The sequence below is a fragment of the Azolla caroliniana genome, unplaced genomic scaffold (genome assembly GCF_043228905.1).
Source record: "Azolla caroliniana isolate FFs.n. ecotype wild unplaced genomic scaffold, voAzoCaro1.0.p SCAF_7, whole genome shotgun sequence".
In the NCBI taxonomy this organism is placed as follows: domain Eukaryota; kingdom Viridiplantae; phylum Streptophyta; class Polypodiopsida; order Salviniales; family Salviniaceae; genus Azolla; species Azolla caroliniana.
In genome coordinates this window covers 7,787,882-7,809,414 of record NW_028230442.1, presented here as the reverse complement: position 1 = coordinate 7,809,414, position 21,533 = coordinate 7,787,882, and the positions used below count along the sequence as shown (strand labels likewise).

The 21,533-nt window shown below is 39.6% G+C and overlaps 1 protein-coding gene and 2 pseudogenes across 5 annotated transcripts; 2 read left to right on the top strand and 1 right to left on the bottom strand.

Moving 5' to 3' along the window:
• Window positions 1-333: 333 nt before the first annotated feature.
• Window positions 334-20,676, bottom strand: NHL8 (NDR1/HIN1-like 8). 5 transcript variants are annotated; one of them, XR_015530015.1, is made up of 10 exons: window positions 20,154-20,675; window positions 6,873-6,950; window positions 6,272-6,794; window positions 5,807-6,192; window positions 4,500-4,726; window positions 4,278-4,416; window positions 4,030-4,183; window positions 1,299-1,390; window positions 738-903; window positions 334-626 (listed from the first exon to the last, which is right to left on the bottom strand). XR_015530015.1 is itself a non-coding variant. In XM_087322171.1 (8 exons), the coding sequence occupies exons 1-7, from the start codon at window positions 20,625-20,627 to the stop codon at window positions 4,055-4,057; spliced, it is 1,956 nt and encodes a 651-aa protein (XP_087178297.1). In that variant the 5' UTR covers window positions 20,628-20,676; the 3' UTR covers window positions 334-615; window positions 4,020-4,054. The 5 variants fall into 5 exon arrangements, 1 of the variants encoding a protein (XP_087178297.1); XR_015530016.1 differs by having other exon boundaries at window positions 738-880; XR_015530013.1 differs by having other exon boundaries at window positions 738-1,390.
• On the top strand, window positions 8,230-11,216 carry LOC147861785 (uncharacterized; annotated as a pseudogene).
• Window positions 11,415-12,074, top strand: LOC147861784 (uncharacterized; annotated as a pseudogene).
• Window positions 20,677-21,533: the final 857 nt, after the last annotated feature.

Sequence of the window (21,533 nt, the reverse complement as noted above, 5' to 3'; positions counted from 1 at the left end):
TCAATAGTCGGGAAATCAGAGTAAAATAAATGTCATGTCATTTACATTCAGCTTGAAGTTGACCACAACACTTGTTTATGCGAAACATAGAACACCATCGCTTTCAGTTACTCAAGTACACATAATGGTAAGGCCACTCGAGGAAAACTAACAATAAGCAAAGAATCTTGTGATGGAGCTTTCAGCAACTAATATCTTAAAATCTGTGTAAGCAAGCCAAACTGAAAAGTTCACACTTGGCTTTCTGATTTTGATTTCATGCTACTCCAAATGCCAAGATCATCCACCACTGTAAATCTACTCATATTTGAAACCTTTTACATTACTCTCATAAAGGATAAAAGATAAATAAGCTTTATGAGTGGTTACACAACCCTTTACAAAAAGACAATCTCCCAAGATTCTAAAGTTAAATCCGGCTTAACAACATTTATTTGCAAGGTGAACCAACAAATTTGAATGAATAGAATAGCATTTTACTTTATAAGAGATAAAGTTGCTTTATTCTAATTATAATCATCAATATAAAGAGTAAAGAATAATTTTGTTGAAAACCCTCGAAATGCCGCAGAATTTCTCTTTATAACTTCAGTAAATTATTATCATCAGTAAAACCTCCACATCACCTGCAATTCAATAATTGAGTTTGAGTAAGGATAAAATGGATAATAACATGCAATCAACGTCATTACATGTATAGGTTAGATAGTTCAAATGAAACATGTAACGTAAGTCACCTTAAAACCAAGTTTCCTTAAAAACCAAGTTTACTTCTTATAATCGACTCCCATAAGAGCACTTTTATGCCTTCACATCAACATCCTTCAAAAGAGGAGCTTCTTATAGCTGGCTCTTCTTATTCCTTCACCACGTCAACATCCTTCAAAAAGAAGCTTCTTATATCTCCTCCACACATCATAACTGAATGAGATTGCATTCTTAATAAACATCTAAATTTTCTTTTATTTAGAATACAATCTCAACATATCAACAGCACCCAAAAAAGGGGAAACTCCAGAAGAGCACTTCAGTGTTAACCCACATCAACATTCTAATGTACTTCAACATATCAACATCATCCCTAGAAAAAGGGACTTAGCCTTTTCCACATCAACCTCACTTCCTTTGTCTTCTCTTATGGTTCATAGGAAAATGTTTAAGGGAAGATTTCTTAAATGTTCTTTTGCACATCTAATAACCAACAAAAACTACAAGACTGCTCTCGTAAGCTTATCTGACAAAATTGAAATTTGGGCTATGCTGCATATAAATCAAATTTATTGGACTCGTTTACTAACCTCCTACTGTACACATGGCAGCAAGTGATAACAATATCCAGTATTTATAAAAATTGAGTATTTATCCAGCAAGAGACTGTTTCAGTAACAACCTGTAAGCAAAAACAGTGTGTATAAGAGGGGAAGCATATACACACAAGTAACATGTGTCACCAACTTCAACAGAGATTTTTTTCCTTACAAGAAAGGAGCTCAACAAAACAAAAAGAGAGAAGGAAAGATGTATTTACATCTTTTAAGAGGCCAAAATGACTTACCAAACCAGATAAGAGATTACATCTTAAAATCTATTTCATATTTAAAAGCATTAAAGTAAAATAAATATAACTAAATTAGTAAAACTACCTTCGGTACTAGAAAAACTCATTACTCAAGCACTTCACCTTCTGAACATAGATGGACTGAAACTCTGCGTCATTGAAAGATCTCCTGTGTGGGCTAATTCAAGATGGAGGGGTCTCCAAAGTGAGGGAAGCATCTTTAGTTTCAGGTGATGATGGCCTTCACCCATCTATAACAAGGATGACATGGTTGCAGTCCAGATGGATCGACTACCCTATGTGCATGGCAAATTTCAATGCCTGATCTAGTGTAACTCCTTTCCAGTGTTGGCGTTGAGACCTTACTTGTGTAGCCCTTTATGGACTTGTTGCATAAGCGATGGAGTCACAGAAAGTCAGGATGGTTCTTTGTTGATGAGTGTAGTGGTTGTATTGCTGTCCAACAAATTCTCTCTCTGTCTCTTGAGTTTGAGAAAGAACAGTTTGAATAACAGTCAGTCTTCTTCATATCCAGTTATTGCATAGTGAGCCAGAGCCTTGTTTGACAACCCCCTCATATTTAATAAAAATGACACAATCGAAAACATAGTGTTCCTCCAATTCCAACTACAGTTATTTCATAGAGAGAGAGAGAGAGAGAGAGAGAGAATACTTGTAGTAACATTCACAAGGGAACAATAATGAGCCACTGGACAACAAATCAACGAAAACTACTCTCTCATTCGCTAAATGGGGAAATTTATAATGGTTGAAAAAAAAACAATGACTGCAACAGGCATACTCAAATACAATTTCTCCAATTTCCCATCTTTCAGTTGTACTCAGATTCATAGTATTTGGCTGCACCATATTTCATTCTCCTATTTAGACACCTGTTAAAATTACATTAATTAGGTATGTAAATGCATGGTATTTGACATTGTGAAACTGTTCGATTGCCTCTTCATTGTAAGCTGTTGACATTCAGATTTGGCAATGCCCACTACTATGACGTCGATCTTAGCTACATTGACTGCGAGGGCATGTTCACAGAAAGTACACAATGTATCTAAACGCTTTTGCAGTCTCAACTAATGATATGCCAAAAGTAAAATATCAACCGCATAAATCAGAGGGAATGCTCATTGTTCTCGTGGTATTTGTCGTAACAACATGCGGCCAGTTGCCTCTATTACACACTTTTCTAGGAGTGGGTGATGGAGAAAGATCATGCCTCCACCACCCACTCTGCCCGGATATTCTCTATTGAATTCCTATATGGCTCTTTAATGAGCCCATTTTGAGTATGTTCCTATATTTTATTGGGGTTTCAAGTTTCCTGTTGTCAAAAATAAACCCTTCATCGCTTGGGAAATTATCGAGAGTCAAAGAGCGACGGAGGGAGGGGTTGTTAACGATTTCCTACTCTTGTTGCTTTTCCGATACAGCCGAAGCAAGGAGTTAAGCTTCTAGTCCCAATCAGTTTGGTTTTCGTTGATGGATTTCATTTGCATGAGATCTTGCCTGATCATTTTCCCAAGGAGTGAATGTGAGAGATAGTGTATTCAAGGTGTACGGGATGGTGGGGTTGTCTGTTTATGCTGAAACCATGGTGCTATTTGTGCATAGCAACATAAAGTATCTCTCTTACTTGCCAATTGTGAGGAACTCCAACACCAACCTGGCATATCTATGTTGATGCAGTTACCATGAACTATGTACTATTATGAAAGGACATTGAACTGACTAGAGCCTCTACAACCATCGGTGATACAGCTATATCTCAGGCCTAATAATCTTGTGGGGTACAGATGCTTTAATCAGCTGCGTTCTGGAGATGATGGAAACAAGAGGTCTCTCCATCGATCTCCACCCATTGGAGATTTCTCCACATCTGCAATGACAGCCCAAACTAGGTCATCAAATCTGCATTTCATAAAGATTGTAGGTGTAATAAGGGTATCACATAACTATAACTTAGTATGTGTTCAAGGAACATAGTCTATGACAGCATCGTCTCTAGTCCTTCCAGTGCTCATAACCCCTACTAGTCAAGTGAACACTACACCAAGGTCAGTGAATCAGCATGATCTGCCTTCTTCTCCTGTCCATGCATGTTATCAGGCACTGCCCTCTTATTCACTGAGCCATGACCATGGTTTTCCCAAGCTTCACCAAGAGTCCATTATCATGGACAAGTGAATGTAGTGTACTCAAATGTCTATTAGAAAGTCACTTTGAAATCCATACTCCAACATCTTTCCAACAAAATACCCCATTGGGGTTCTGAAGGAACTCTTAAATCCTGCAACCTGCTAACCAATCATACCTTAGGAACAGTCAAAAACTTTACAGATATCCACATAGTTGCAGTATATCAACAAAAGCGCTACCCTCCTCAGTGATAGCTCTTAGGGAGAATATAGGAAAAATAGAGCAAAGAAGGAACATATATTGCAACGAAAACCAACCTTAACTACACAGGCCACCAGGATTTCAATCTGCAGTGTGTTGTTTGCACTTGTTAGGGCCATAGTGTTCTGAACTGCGTCGAACAATTTTTCTGCATAAAGCGCAGAAATGCTGTTGGCATGACCAACAGAATATATGGTTGTTGTTACCCTCCTACTCAACATAGTATCTTTAGTCAGAAGATGGTTTTTCAACTAAATGCATAAAAGAAGAGAAAAAGTATCCTATTTTAGCCAATGTTATTTACCTTGAGATTTTCTTGTCGACAATTTGGACAAGTCCGTAAAGCAACACCAGCCCTTACATGAGGACCAGCATTTCTACCAACATGCATTGCCCTTTCCCACCCCTGGATCTCCTCATCATCAAAGAGAACACAACCCTCTCTAAAAGGAATAACGTAATGATATTAATTTTCAAGTATCCATACAATATTCTCAAGAATATGAATCACTACAATTTACATCACCTGAAATGATTATAACCTTTAATAGCTTTGTTGCATACGTAACAGAAATATTGTCCACAGTTACCACATGTTACTTTATTACACCCTTCAAACTTGGTTATGGCCATTTTACAAGCAGGGCATTGCTTTGTTTGTTCCTGCACGTATTTCAAATTCATAAGCTCATTCAGGTAGTCTTGCTCTTTCCTTCTTGTATCCGCTCCACCATGTGATCTTTGTTGACGCTCCTAAAAATCCAAAAGGCTAGATCAGTAAAATTTCTTAGTACTTCAGACAAAACGCTTCCAGAAGTTTCCTGCCACTTAAGAGGTAAATTGATATACCTTCATTGTGTCCAACAAGAGTTGAAAGTTACGGGAAAATTTTTTGAAAGAAAGAGAAACATGAACCAGAAGAGTTTGAGAGAAAAGAAAGTAAAAAAAGCAGCTTCTTAGAACTTTGGAGAAAACGTTTCCGTTTTACAAAATTGTATCCTACTTAAGTGACAGACAAACGTTCATAATGTCAAACAAGAGTTCAAAGTTACAAAAAATATATATTAAAAGAAAGAGAAACATGAACCAAAATGGTTTGAGAAAAAAGAAAGTAAAAACCAAGGGATATAATGAAAGAATAGAAATGAAAAATCCATACAAATGCAAAGGCTTAAACTGTAATTTCACCTTCTCAACTTCATTGTATATTGTCAGGATAAAGAAGATATCAATCCACTCATACCATCAGTTGAGGATTTCCCCCTACAGAAGTGTAGCATATACTCCTCTCAAGACTTGAAATATTAAGTTTATTTTATTGACTAAGCTGAAACCAAGTGCATTATAACAAGGTAAAGTTACATATTTGGTGCATCAGGACATCTACTATACAATCAACTTTCCCTATATGAGCTATTCACCATTTATTAGAATATTTTCTAGTGTAGGACCATAAATTCCAGATTACAGCATTAATTCACATTCAGTACAAATGATGCAACTGTGAAAGTTTTTATGCACAAGCAACAACAATGCATGCATTACTTTTGGCATAATAATAACAGAAGAAGACAAGGAAAGATAGCATGAAAGGATTTTAAGAGGATAAATATATGAGCTAAAGTAGCATCTTGAAAGGGATCATCGTGCTGAAATTCCACCTTTAATGCTCTTCATCACAACCCACTGCATGCTTTTTTTCTAAACACAAACAGTAGCCAACATTTTCAGACACAACTGAAAAATACATAGGCAGCCAATAATTTCTCTTTCTTTTTCTGTGGACATTTAGCAGGATAAGATTTAATATTAGATCATTAAACCAAGCCATACCTTGAGTATATGCAACCTTGCCTCTGCAGATAGGCATTCTCTTCCAACATGCCGTGGTCCCTTACAAAGGCTACAGAAGCTGAAGAGACAACGTATGCACTGTGTGAAATGATCTTCTTCTTCGATGCACACAACCTCACAACGAGGGCAATAAACGACATCAATCATCGAATCAAGTGTTTTCTGCAAAAGCAAGTTCTCCCACCGTACAAACTCACTGTCGCTAAGCAATTGTTTCAAAACTGAAGGTGGTATTGAATCCTTGCACGTTGTGTCCATACATTTCAACCTTTTCACTGTTCCTTCTTTGACATTAATTGTGACATATTGCTTTGTGCATCCAATGCAAAAGAGATGCTTGCATGGAAGCCTTACAAAATCCTTACCTGTAAAATGTAGAAAAAAGGCCATTTTCAAAATCAGGATTCACGATTTTGACATCTTCAAGAGGATAAAGCCTATTACCTGATAGTTCACCAAAGCAGATACAGCATGTGTGTATTGACTTTAAAAATATGTCATTCTTCCTATCTTCATTGTAACGAATCAAAAATTGAATGAGCCTCTCAGGAGACGACCGGTACAAAACCACGCGATCATCATGGGTTTTCCCACCAGGTCCAAAATCCAGCTCCAGTTCATTTGTTATTCCTAAATAAGACAGGCATGTAGTTTGCAGCCAATCTGTCCATGAATAAATAACTACATTTCCAACCTGCTCTTGCCACAAGGCATCTAGACCTTGGCATAATTTTGCAAGTGCATCCTTATTTAACCATTTGGCAGATAAAACGAAAGTAGGTTGCCTATTAGAAGGATATGACCGAGGCATTCTGTATATCAAATAAATTGGAGGTAAAATTTCAAGTGAGCATGCCCGGATTTTGTTTTGACCATCTCGATCAAAAACATCACTTGACAACTTGTACGAATCATCAGGTAATTTCAACGTAACCACCAAACTTGTTGGAGCTACATGGATTGATACCTATACCATTTCATAATGATGAGTGTTTGCTTGTCATTAATGCTTATAATTCATAAATAGATAGTATCTTATGCATACCATAAACATGTCCGTAGAACTATCATTCCCTTCAAGTGTGATAAAGTCTTCTCCCAATATCGCTTGTAAAGCAAGGATCTAGTTTTAAAAGCTCTCTCTCTCTCTCTCTCTCTCTCTCTCTCTCTCTCTCTCTCTCTCTCTCTCTCTCTCTCTCTCTCTCTCTCGGGATACACAAATGGGCTTCAGACCAGGACATAACAAAGGGGTTACAATTGATCGGGCAATGACAATTTGCCGTGCACGTAGGCCTCGGCCCCATGGACCACGACCTCGACACCCTTGTCATCGACAGATAAAAGCCAAATCTCCCGCCATCGTAGGTGCTTCCCTCGCTTCGGAGACATTTCCATTCTGGATCGACCTATGATAGAGATCTTTCGAAGACAAAAGCTACAATATACCTAATTTGAGGATCTCACATGTGCCAAAAACCAGATTCCCTCATTAATTTTCTTTTCATGTTATTTACTTTTATATTTACTGTGTAATATTTATTTTATTTTGATTTGTTCTTAAGACGAGACAACACTTAAGATGTAATCTCTTATTTGGTCTTATAGACCATTTTGGCCTCTTAAAAGACGTTAATATATCTTTCTTTCTCTCTCTCTCTCTCTTTCCCTCCCTCCCTCCCTCCCTCTCTAGGGTCTTCCACCCATTCCAGTGCTTTCCACACCCCGACCTACCATGGGGACACTTTTCACGACCTCTAGGGTCACGAAGGTCATAAAAAAATTACAACATAGGAAATCCATGGACCACACAGGATTGCGAGCTGGGCACATCATATATGCTCGAGAGTGCCTAGCCCCCTTTCTCACTCTAATCTTTAACCGCGCCCTCACCGAGGGTTTTCCACCACAAATGACCATGAACACAATGGCCCCTATACATAAAGGAGGGGACCCAATGGACCCAAATACATATAGGACCATTATGATAGGTCATACGCTCGCTAAACTATATGGTGTGGTAATGGAAGCGGAGCTCAGCAATTATATGGAAACATTAAGTCTTCGAGCACCTGAGCAGGCTGGCTTTAGACGAGCCTTCTCCACTATTGACCATATCTTCACACTTAGGTGCTTAATTGACCAGACGAAGGCTCGTAAGAAGAAACTATATTGTTGCTTTGTGGATTTCCAGAAAGCCTTTGAGACAGTTCCTAGGGAGAAGTTGTTTGATAGACTTAAGAGCTTGGAGATACCAAATGACATGATCTGGGCCATTTATGCCCTATATGAGCAAGTCTTTGGGTGCGTAAGATGCTAAGGTGGCCTATCTGATTGTTTCACTAGCACCATTGGTGTAAAACAGGGTTACCCCCTATCACCGACTCTTTTTGGGATCTACATTGATGAGATCACTGATTTTATTGCTCGTAAGGGAGGCAAGGGAGTAGCTATTGGGGATACGCAAGTTAGTCTCTACTCTACGCAAACGACATTGTCCTACTCTCGGAGTCAGAACACAACCTACAAAAGCATCTTAATGCCCTAGATGACTTTTGTACACAACGAGGACTAGTAGTGAATCTAGCGAAAACTAAAGTCCTTATCTTTCATACATCGTCCCGAGTTAGGAGTAAATGTCACCTAATCCTCTCTCATAAACTAGTTGAGGTAGTTGGATAATATGTATACTTGGGAGTCACTTTTAGTGCTCGCTAAGGTAAATTCTCGATGACCCAAGTAGCCAAAGATAGGCTAACGAGAGGGTATACATCCCTCTCACTCTTAGAGAGACAATACCACCAGGCATACTTTCAAGAGCCACGGACTAAGGGATGGCTCTTCGACTCATTAGTGACCCCTTCCCTCATGTATGCATCAATAGTATGGGCTCTAGGTCTACCATCTTTCATGTGGATGCAATTAGAGAGACCTTTGGTGATGATGTTATCACGTCAATTCCGAAGCAAATCGACAGTACCACGTGACATTATTAGAGCAGAGTTCAGTCTGCCCTCGATGTTAGTAGAAGCACTATTTCAAGTGGTAGTTTTTATTCATCGGATACAAAGCCAACCACAAGATAGGATATCCCGTCGAGCCTTTGAGGCATCCCGATCCCTACATGGGTCTGGAGACACTAGCTCTTGGTATAGCACTGTGGTGAGTTGGTTACTTGTAAACGGCATAGACATTAATAACCTAGCCCCCCTTAAGTACAACCATGGGACTGATCAAACTCTAATATCTCATGAAGACCGTAATAAAGTGATACGCCAAGAAATATGGCAAATTTATACTCGATATAAATGGATCACCCCACGAGAACCACTCCCATCTAAAATGTTGTACTATAAGGAACACTTCTTGCACTTCTCGCAGTTAGGTTTTATTACACGACCAAGATATCTAGATACATTCTTATCAAATGCACTAAGGGTGGCCATTGGACAACTTAGGATATCATCTCACCAACTTGAGATTGAGAATGGTCGGGCTAATAGAGTCCCTAGAGAGGAAAGGCTATGTAGGTTGTGCCACATAGAGATAGAGGATGAGTATCACTTCACATGCAAGTGCCCAATTTATGCCGAGATACGTGTGGAATACCAAGACATATTAGGACCCTCTCCCACCCTCTCCAAACTATTAGATATCCCGGATGTAAAGAGACTAGGTAGGTATATCTTAGAGCTAAAACAACATAGGGAGAATAAATTACAAAGTGTTAACCATAACCCTTTTACTATTCATCAACTTGTAACTAGTGTAATTTTTTAGGAACAAGGGGAGACAATTAATGTGGATACACTTACGCCGCTCAACCTCTCTCTTGAGGAAGCCGAAATGCAAAGAACAACCAAACGCCCTCGGATGTTGGGCTTCAAAACAAGTCGACACCGAGTAGAAAGGATTAAGAAGATAAGAGAATGTGAGCTATGTCGACTAGAAGCTATGGTTAGGGTACCTTTTACATTGGGGCCACGGGCCACATCCACATCGAAACCCTTTGACCTCCCGCTTCTCTTCGAGAGACTTAGATGGAAATGAAATTAGGCCTAGTATAACATCATTTTCATTGTAGAACATGTTTGTTATTTTACTAGAACTATTTAGCTTAAAACTCTATTTTTATTTTTATTTTTTACTTTTGATGAATGGGTAAATATCCCATTTTTTGTTGTAAACTATTTGTCTCATGGGCCAATTTTGGCCTTAGAAGACGTTAATATATCTTTCTTTCTTTCTGTCTTTCTTTCTCTCACTCTCCCTCCCCCCCTCCCAATTAGATATTCTATTTGCTTCAACGTGGAGGGTGGGAAGAGATGAGTCTAGAGCTAAAGCCTTTATTGTCTGCTTCATGGATATCGAAAAGAAAAAATCTTTCCTATCTAAAAGAAGGGCATTCAAGGGTAAGAAAATGTACTTATATGACGATCTCACTCTAGCCCAAGTGACACACCGCAAAGAAAACATGCCACGAGTGCTTGATGCAAAGAAGGAAAATGTGACGTATATAGAGATGGTAAAGTCATTATTACATAGAAGAGAACCGCATGACGATATATGGCCTATGAGACCCTACACATGACTATATGGAATTACAATGGCTCTATATGGACAGATGTCAGATATTTGAAGATACCTTCAAAAACACAGTTATTGTTATGTATACAGAGACCCACCAATGCATGTTGGGGTAAAGGCCCTAAATGACCCCCTTATAGTGTGTACATGTAGTATAGGCCTATTTATAAAGGCCAAAAGTCACTAACCACTTTTTCACTATTTTTGGGCCAAGTTCAGTGTGAACTTGGCCAACCCTAAATGGGTCTTATAAAACATGAGTTAAAAACTTTTGGATCTCACTTCAAAGGTGAGCTCCTCCAACTACTGCTCTCTCTATCTTTTCTACCATAGCTCCACTATTGCATCTAAAGGGCCTATACTAGGGTGAATCCTGAGTATTCCTTAGCCCGATTGACATCATTCCTAACCCTTACAACTGGTATCAAAGCAGATTTTAGGGTTTCCGAACTTCTGCACAGTTGTTGTACAGCAAAGAACAGGTGTGCAGACCTCTTTATTGTGAGTTATGGCGTCATCCTCCTCAAAAGTGAAGAATCTTTTTGAGATTCAACGATGTGAGGGAATAGGTTTCAACTTGTGGAAGGAAAGAATGCAAGGAATTCTTTTTTTGAAGGATTGTGAGAGGGCGTTGGAGGCAGAAAAACCAAAGAACATGTCAGAAGATGCATGGCAGTTTTTAACCAAAAAGGCTGTCATATATATTAAGATGGCTGCTTCTGATGAGATCTTGGTAGATCTCAAAGGGTTGGTATGTGCTTCTAAAATATGGGCAAACCTGAAGGCTACATATGACACCTGTTAATCAAGTACACTTAATGGGAAACCTTGTTGGCATGCAATTGGATGAGTCCAAGAGTGCAGCTTATCAGGTACCTTATCACAGTTGCAGGCATAGATTGACACATGCGTGATATTCGTGATATTCTCATTCGTATTCGTATTCGTTTGCATTCGAATGGGAAACCCAACGAATGCGAATATGTCAATCTATGGTTGCAGGACTCAGGAATGGCTCCTTTTGATGATAAGCTCAAAGCCATTTTCCTGCTAATGACACTACCTGACTCATGGGAGACATTGGTAGTCTCATTGTCTAATAGCCCCAACTTACCTTTGATGGTGTTATGGGCTCCATACTCAATCAAGAGATCAGGAGAAAAGCAAGTGGAGAAGGTGGCAGCTCAGCCAACATGGTTAGAGGTAGGACAAATAAGAGAAGTAACTATGCACATAGGAACAAAAGTAAAAGCCAAGAAAGGGGAAATAGCAGCAAAGTTAAAAGCAATGACGTAACATGTTGTTAGTGTGGCAAGAAAGGCCACAAGAAACCTGATTGCCACTATTACAAAGCAGAACTTGAAAGAAAAAAGAATTTTGGAGATAAGAGAAAGGACAAGACTAATGACAACCAAAAGGACGAAGAGAAGGCCAATTGGCCTCAAATGTAGTCATAAAGGAGCTATCAGATGTTGAGGACATTTTATGTGCTACTTTTTCAATTCATGATACTTACACATATGATGCCTCTCTAAATATTCATTCAGAGGACATGTGTATCACTAAGAATGATCTTATTGATGCTTTGCTGACTGTCAATGATGCATTGGCCCAAACAAGGATAGTTGAATCTAGTGCTTCATTTTGTGCGAAAAGCCGTTAATAGCAGCAGCGGAAGAGTTAGAACAAAATAGACACAGCCAAGCTGTGAGAAGGCTATTAAACAGCAGTAGAAAAAATGGTTGCAAAGAGTAGAGACACAGCCAAAGAGTTGTGCTTGTTTGTAAGTAGCAACAGAAAATAATCTCATTACAAAAGAGGTTGGTATAAGCCTATTTATACAAAATTGGGAATGGTTGTTTGGTAGTTAAGAGACTCTTGTACTACCAAACAAGTACAATAAACTAGGAATAAAAAAGGGAATATCTTGGAAAAAGTGGAAGAGAGAAAAGGCATTTAAAGCATTGCAGATTCTAGAGAGAGAAGGCATTTAAAGAGTTGCAGATTCTAGAGAGAGAAGAATCTAGGAAGAGAGAGAATGTAGTACAAAGATAATAAAGATAAAAGAGAGTGCAGGTCTAGGGCTGCCACACTCCAACACATTTCATGTGACTCCTATCAAGGCAGCCATGGCCATGTATACCTTGGAAACAATCATGCATGTTCCATTGAGGGTATTGGCATTGTGCGTTTTTTTACAAACGGCACTAATGAGCTGGTTTTGCATAATGTGCGTTATGTACCAGGGATCAAGAAGAGCTTTCTTTATGTGGGGCAAATGGATATGCATGGTTATAGCATTCTCTTTGAGAGAGGATCTTGGAAAATGACAAAAGGTTCAAGGCTGATTGTGAAAGGCACAAAGAAGGGAACTCTTTATTGCTTACATGGAAATGCTATATCAAGCAAATTTATTGCTTTGGCTGAAGTTCACTCCCATATGGAGTTGTGGCATAAGAGACTTGGCCATATGAGCCAAAAGGGTCTCACTAGGCTTTATAATCTAAAGAAGCTTGATGCTAAAGGCACGAAGCTTGATTTTTGTAATGAATGCCAATATGGAAAGCAAGTGAACTGTTCCTTTTACTCTGGTGTGTCTCATAAGTCTTGTGTACTTGATCTTGTTCATTCTAATGTGTGTAGCATGCCCACCAAATCTATGGGGGGCGGAATGTATTTTATCTCATTTGTTGACGATTTCTCTAGAAAAATTTGGGTTCAATTGCTTAAATCTAAGGATGAAGCCTTAGCTGCATTTAATTGTTTTTATGCATTTGTGACCACCCAAACAGGCAAAAAACTGAAATGTTTGCGTATGGACAATGGTGGTGAGTATACAAGTGCTGAATTCAAGAAATTTTGTGAAATTTTAGGTATTAAGAGGGAGCTTATTGTTCCATGCAGCCCCTCTTCTAATGGCGTGGCTGAACGATATAACAAGACACTTTGTGAGAGAGTGAGATGCATGTTGTCCACCGCTAATCTCCCTCATGGATTTTGGGGAGAGGCATTCAAAACTGCAGTACATGTATGCAATAGATCCCCTCACACGTCTTTAAAGGGTGACATCCCTGAAGAGGTTTGGTCTGGCAAACCTACTTCATATGATCACTTACGTGTCTTTGGCTGCGAGGTTTTTGTACATATAAGGCCTGAGCTAAGAAACAAACTTGATGCCAAGTCCATTAAGGGCCTCTTCATGGGATATGGTGAAGAAGGCGAAATGGGTTATAGGATTTGGATACCCCAGCTCAAGAAGGTTATACGCAACCGAGATGTTGTTTTCAATGAGGCAAGGCCTCTACAAAACAATTGTGCCTCAAAAGATGACCATAAAAGGGTTAGATTTCAGCATGACCAGCCACCTGTTAGACCCAGTTTTGACCATCAGGATCCACCACAAAGGACTGAAAATATTGCTCATCCAGTGGTTTTGGAACCAGAAGATGTTGGACAACAAGATGAGGATCCTGAGAGGAATATGCAGCCAAATAATAATGCTGAAAATGGCGCTGAAAATAATGGACAGCAGCCTAACAATGATGATTTAGACATGCCACTTGATGTTGATCCATTACCTGACAATATGGATCATTGGGTGAGACGTTCTACTCGTATAAGACGAAATGTGAGCAGATTTGACCCCTCGTTGCACTACATAATGTTGACCGATGAGGGAGAACCTCTTACATATAAAGAGGCAAAGGCATGTGAGCACAGCAATAAGTGGGAGCTTGCTATGTAGGAAGAGATTAAGGCTTTGCATCCAAATAATACTTGGGACTTGGTTGAACTGCCCAAAGGAAGGAACGCTATTCCTAACAGATGGGTATATAAAATCAAGACCGTTGATGACAAACCCAAGTATAAAGCAAGGCTGGTTGCAAAAGGATATGCTCAAACTAAGGGCATAGATTTTCGGGAAGTGTTTTCTCCTATGGTAAAAATGACCACTTTGCGAGTGCTATTTGCTATAGTGGCTGCACTTGATTTGGAATTAGACCAAATGGATGTACATACAGCTTTTTTGCATGGTGACATTGACGAAGAGCTTTACATGAAACAGCCTGAGGGCTTTGTTATTCCTGGAAAGGAACATTTGGTATGTAAGCTCAATAGAAGCTTGTATGGGCTGAAACAAGCTTCTAGACAATGGTACAAAAAGTTTGACGCTTTTATGCTCAAACATGGGTACAAAAGAAGCCATGCTATTCACTGTTTGTATACTAAAAGAGATGAAAGTGGCAGCCCAATCATTCTTGTACTATATGTATATGATATGCTCATTGTTGCCAAGAAAAGGAGCACTGTTGATGTACTTAAAAAGCAGCTGAAATCTGCATTTTCAATGAAAGACCTTGGGGGAGCTGAACATGTACTTGGAGTAAGAATTAGGAGACAAAGGGAGCAGCACACATTGTATTTATCTCAAGAAAAATACATTGACAAGGTGCTGGACAGATTTTGTATGGCTGACGCAAAGCCTCTTGGAGTGCCATTACAGCCATATGATAAATTCTCGAAGGAAGATTGTCCTAAGACACAAGAAGCAATCAATGACATGCAAGGTGTACCTTATGCTTCAGCTTGTGGTTCACTTATGTATGCTATGGTTGCTACTAGACCTGATATTGCCTATGCGGTGGGAGTTGTAAGCCGATTCATGGCTAATCCGGGCAAGGCACAATGGAATGCAGTAAAGTCCATTATGAGGTACTTAAAAGGGACTAAAAATAAATGCCTGTTATGGAAAAGACCCATTAGAGCTGAAGGGTTTCTGTGACTCTAACATGGCAGGTGATGTGGATACACGAAAATCCACAAGTGGCTATGTATTCACACTTGCAGGTGGTGTTGTATCATGGTGTAGTAAGCTGCAAAAGGTTGTTGCTTTGTCCATTACCAAAGCAGAATATATCTCAGCCACTAAGGCTTCCAAGGAAGCAATATGGTTAGCACATCTATGTAGTGAGTTTGGTTTGCCTAAAAGGCACCCATTCTTGGTTGTGATAGCCAACGTGCCATCTGTTTGGCAAAGAATGCTATGTTTCATGCACGCACAAAACATATTGATGTGCGATATCACTTCATTCGAGCAGTGCTTGAGGATGGCCTTATCACATTGATAAAGGTCCACACATCACAAAACCCTGCGGATGTACTGATCAAGTGCTTACCCAAAGCACAACATCAGAAATGTATACAAATGGTGGGAGTCACGTAGCTTAAAGGCGTCATTTATGCCTTTAAGTGGGAAATTGTTAGGGCAAAGGCCCTAAATGACCCCCTTATAGTGTGTACATGTGTATAGGCCTATTTATAAAGGCCAAAAGTCACTAACCACTTTTTCACTATTTTTGGGCCAAGTTCATTGTGAACTTGGCCAACCCAAAATGGGTCTTATAAAACATAAGTTAAAAACTTTTGGATCTCACTTCAAAGGTGAGCTTCTCCAACTACTGCTCTCTCTCTATCTTTTCTACCATAGCTCCAGTATTGCATCTAAAGGGCCTATACTAGGGTGAATCCTGAGTATCCCTTAGCCCGATTGACATCATTCCTAACCCTTACAAAACTCAATATAGTGCAATATTACAAGTGTTGAGGTCTGATAATGGAACAGAGTATACTAACATTACATTTAGGGCATACATCTCAGATCAAGGAGTACAACATCAAACTACATGCCCATATACATCAACACAAAATGGAGTAGTAGAGAGGAAGAATAGACATCTTCTAGAGGTAACAAGAAGCATGATGATTTCTATGAATGTCCCAAAGCAGCTATGGGGACAAGCAGTTTAGACGGTTGCCGCATTGATCAATAGAATGCCCTCTAGAGTATTGGAGTAGAAGTCTCTATGTGAGTTGTTGTAAAGGAATAACTCTGGAATCCTTCCTTTGAAGGTGTTTGGATGTGTGTTTTGTAAAGGACAGTAGACCATCTGTAGGAAAACTTGATCCTAGAGCTGTGAAATGTGTATTTGTGGGATACTCTGCCACACAAAAGGCTATGTTTATTGGAGTCCAGTAGAGAAGAGATTATTTGTGAGCATGGATGTGCATTTCCGAGAGTCGGAACCATATTATAAACAAGAGGTAACTTCACCCTTTGATGACTTAATTGAGACTGAAAATATAAGGGACAGAGATAATGGTGAGAGGTTGCTAAAATAAGGATCAATTCCTTTGTTGATCCCTACATCAGCTAAGAAACAAGTAAGTGTAGGAGATAAAGAAGAAGAAGGAAAAGAAGACAAGGAACCTATATGTGTTGGGACTCAAGCTGAGGGGGAGCTAAATGTGTATACACAGAAGAGGAGGCAGAAAGAAGGAAATATGAACACACCTTCAATGCCACTTGTGCCATCAAGTTCCATGTCCCGACCTGCCTCGACTTCTGAAATACCTATAGAACTCTCAAACCCAGAAATCACGGGTGATATGATTTCCTCTCCTTCTCTTATAGAGGTTAGGAGGACCTCCTGCAGTAATGCAGGAGTCCCTCCTGATCGTTATGGTTTTCCTCATGATATTGCTCAGTTTATCTCTTATTCTAACAGATCAGCTACACATAGAGCATTCATTGCATCATTAGACTCTATCACTTTACCCAAGTGTTGGCAGGTTGCTAAAGAAGATCTAAAGTGGAAAGCAGCCATGCAAGAAGAACTCGGAGCTCTTGAGAAGAACAAAACTTGGGAGATTGTGTCACTACCACCAGGAAAGAAGGCAATTGGGTGCAAATGGGTGTTTACAATAAAACAAACCCCAGAGGGAAAAATAGATCGATACAAGGCACGATTGGTGGCTAAGGGATATAGTCAGACATATGGTGTTGATTACGATGAGAATTTTGCACTTGTAGCAAAGATGAGCATTGCTAGAACGCTTATTTCTTTAGCAATGAATAAGGATTGGAAATTACATCAATTAGATGTAAAAAATGCATTCCTTCATGGAGAGTTAATGGAGGAAGTGTACATGGATATCCCCCCAGGTTTTGGTACAATTCAAATAGTAGGTAAGGTTTGCAAACTAAGGAAGTCGCTTTATGGACTAAAGCAATCTCCTCGAGCCTAGTTCGACAGGTTCAGAAGGGCTATGGTGGGTATGGGATACCAACAAACGAATGCAGACCATACAATGTTTTTTCGACAACAGAAGGAGCATACTACATTACTTGTTGTGTATGTGGATGATATAATTATCACAGGTAACGATGAAGGAGAAATTGCCCAACTGAAGGTGCAATTGGGTAAAGGGTTTGAGGTGAAGGATTTAGGATTGCTACGATACTTTCTTGGAATTGAGGTAGCTCGTGGAGCAAAAGGAGTTGTTCTATCTCAGTGAAAATATGTATTAGATCTTCTCACAAAAACTAGAATGTTGGGTTGTAGGCCCATAGCTTCTCCAATCGACCAAAAGATCAAGCTAACTGAACTTGCAGGAGAGAAAGTTGATCGTGAAAACAATCAAAGATTGGTAGGTCGGCTGATTTATTTGACTCACACCCGCCAGATATTTCATTTGCAGTAAGTGTAGTAAGTCGCTACATGCATGATCCAAGGAAAGATCATATGGATGCAGTGTACAATATTCTAAGATATCTCAAAGGTGCCCCGGGGAAGGGATTGATCTTTAGAAAACATGGTCATTTTAACATTGCGGGCTATTGTGATTCTGATTGGGCCAGTTGTGCTGATGATAGGAAATCCACATCAGGATACTGCATGTTTGTTGGGGACAATCTGGTCTATTGGAAGAGTAAGAAACAGTCAATAGTAGCAAGGTCAACAGCCGAAGCAGAGTATAGAGCTATTGTTGTAGGAGTTGCGAAGATGTTATGGCTGAGAACTCTCCTAGTAAAACTAAAGGTGAATCAAGAAAGTCAGATGATGTTGCGGTGTGACAATAGGTCAGCAATCAGCATTGCCAACAATCCGGTACAGCATGATAGGACCAAGCACATCGAAATCAACAGATTCTTTATCAAGGAGAAGCTTGATAATGGAATATTAAAATTGAGTCATGTTTCTACTGAAATCAAGTAGCAAATTGTCTTACAAAGGGGCTTGGGCCAGCAATTCTTACTAGATTGTGTGACAAGGTGGGCTTAATGGATATTTTTTCGCCCATCTTGAGGGGGAGTGTTGAGAATGATTAAAAGTTATAACGGCTAGTTAGCTCCAACAGCTAGTTACCCCAACGGCCAGATTTTGGCCTTTATATAGAGGAAGTTTCTCCTCATGTAAATATGAGTGATCTCTGTATTTTCTCCCTCCTGTTGTGACATACCAACGTATATTATTGAACAAATGTGGCTTCTCATTTTTCTATTGTTAGCATAAAAAGAAGACATGTAAAAAGGCCACCTTACAATGTATGGTTTGATGATAAATGTAAGGCAGCCAAAGGAAAGCTTAAGACTACTCTGGAATTAAGTAATGCATGGACAAAGGGAATACAACATTCTTGAACAGCAAAATGTAGACAATCTGAACTTGAAAAAGTGACACGAGATATTTAAGGACTTAAAAGGATCCAAAGGGGGCATGGAAGTAAACAGACATTTCTCCCCAATTGAAATCTTGACATATACGGAACAATCATAAATGAATGACAAGGCATCCATGACCGACGCATTTCCCTTTATGCAAAATAACAGTTTTGAGACAAAGGAGGTAATGAGAAGTGCAACTTATTTTTAGAAATGCTAAAATGTATTGGACCTATGGTTAAAGAATGGACAAGGTTTTTCTCAAGGTTCACAAGATAATGTAATCATCCCACAATACAAAGAAGGGGATATAAATCAGTAAACAATTACGTTGGCACCTTGTATGGCAAAACTTCTACGCAGTCTTGTGGAACATCAACTCAATGAATTGCTGACAACAGCAAGAGAGTTGTGGGAAAAGCAAGCTTTTGACCCAAACACAGAAACTAGTGCTCATCTTCTTTGTTGGTAGGTCATAATGAAGGAAGTCACCTAAAAAACAACCCCTTGCAGTCTTCTTTTGTAGATTTGAGCCCAACACACATGAAATCATAGCTACCTGGTTATGGGAAAGAATGGAGATATTTGGAGTGTCAACACTCATGAAAGCAAAAATACACGGTTTTATCAACAACTAAGATGCAGATTGAAGAATGAGCACCATGGAAGTGAGACAAGTATGCCCTCCAATTCAATCTATGTATTGATAAACTTGAAGATTTCATCCAAGAAGCTCTAGGATAACATAAGAAAAATTAAAACTTGGTCCCAATTTTTGCAGACTGCAAAAGCATTTGAATATAGTACATATTCTATGAGCATATTGGTTTAGAACAATGTGGCGAAGACCAAAATCATGGTCATAAGCATTGCCAAATCTGACAATCAGTAGCATCCTATGAAGAGGAGGCAATGGAAGTGGTTCGCATACCTTGAAGTTTACATACTTAATCAACACACTGAGAACAGGTGTCTAACTAGCATGTAACAAATCATCCATCCATATCTGTATAGATAGGTAGGTAGATAGATAGATAGACAGAAAGATAGATATAACTATTAGATTGCATCTATCTATTATACAGATGCAATCTACACACTGAGAACAGGTGTCTAACTAGCATGTAACAAATCATCCATCCATATATGTATAGATAGATAGGTAGGTAGATAGATAGACAGATAGATAGATATAACTATTAGATTGCATCTATCTATCTATCTATATCCATGGCTTACCTCATCTTGCTGTTCCTGCTTATTAGCTTCTTGTTGGAGTTCCGAAAGCTCATCATCCGCTGCTGAATCTGCGATCCAAAGAGAATCGAGCCTTTGTCTGATCACATCCTGACCCACTCTTTCAGCACCACTAAGATAGGTTGAACTTTGTCCAGATGTAGCACAAACTGAGCTGCTTCCTTCACAATTGTTCTTCACTTTCCTGTCCGAAACAATCTTCAATGTTTCTTCTGGCTCAAACTCCGCTTCTACTTCACGATCATTAATCTTCAAATTTACGAGAGAGCCATTAACCTTCAGTTTATCTTCTGAATCGATAAGCTTTAGTTTTCCTTTAGGGTCATCGATCTCCTCCGGCTTTTCTTGGGAGAAGTGCTTTCCTCTGCGATGGTGAAGGGTGCAGCAGCTGTGCTCCTCAGTTTTGGGGGTGGTCAATTCTGTTGTGTGGCTGAGAGAGGAACCTTCTCTGGGCATCACTGCGGGGAGAAAGGCGAAGGAGAAGAAGGAGAAGGAGAAGGAGATGGAGATGGAAATGATGGAGATGGAGAATGGAGGAAGGAAATGAGACCACTTGCTTGACCCTTCCTAGCCATTGACCAACACCAAATGACCGACCATTCCTAGGCTATCCTAGCCATCCACCATTGCCCGGCATCCGATGACCGGCTTGACCACATGCTTGACCATTCCTATACCTAGCCATTGACTGACACGCGATGACCGGTTTGACCACTTGATTCACCATTCCTAACCTTTGATTTGACTGGCTTGACCGCTTCTCATCGAACCGGTGAACAAAGACGGTGTGTGTAGTCATTCCCATGTCTCCTTGGTGGTAGAGGGGATCCAGGAAGTTCGAGATGTCCCACCACCCTTTCTTTGCATGTCGACAATACATGACATATCGTTGCGTACCGAATCTAAGGCTTCTTAACATTTGTGTTTCCTCGTGCGCATGATGCTCCCCTTTCGTGAGATCTACTCGGATCAGACAACGCATCATTGCTAGACTGCGATGAGCCCTCGTGCATGATAATAAGGCCATGTTGTAAGAGCATATGGAGCAGTGGAAGCTCGTTAAATACAATATGAAATGGTTGCCTTTTGCATCAAAATGGTACGTGGGATTCAGTCAAGTCCTAGAAATGGAAGCAACCATCGTCATGCAAATGAGTCTAACTTTGGCAAAGGTGGATTGAAGAAGTTGATGGAGGACGCAGAATCGAAGAAAATACAAGCAATGTACTTTTTGACTACCTTTGGATTGAAGGGTGGTGATCTCCAAATTGGATCAAGATTCTAGCGAAAAGTGATCAAGTCGGCTAATGAAAAGAAAGTTCAATGCCATGATGTATGCAAGGTCAGCATGAGATAAGGAGT

Bases quoted from the DNA above. Each gene is read 5' to 3' on its own strand.
- NHL8 (XM_087322171.1), bottom strand. From the start codon at position 20,627: ATGCCCAGAGAAGGTTCCTCTCTCAGCCACACAACAGAATTGACCACC. The intron at 6,193-6,271 runs GTAATAGGCTTT...TACATTTTACAG, and splicing joins CTGCTTTGGTGAACTATCAG to GTAAGGATTTTGTAAGGCTT. The intron at 4,727-5,806 runs GTATGGCTTGGT...TTGGATTTTTAG, and splicing joins CAAGGTTGCATATACTCAAG to GAGCGTCAACAAAGATCACA.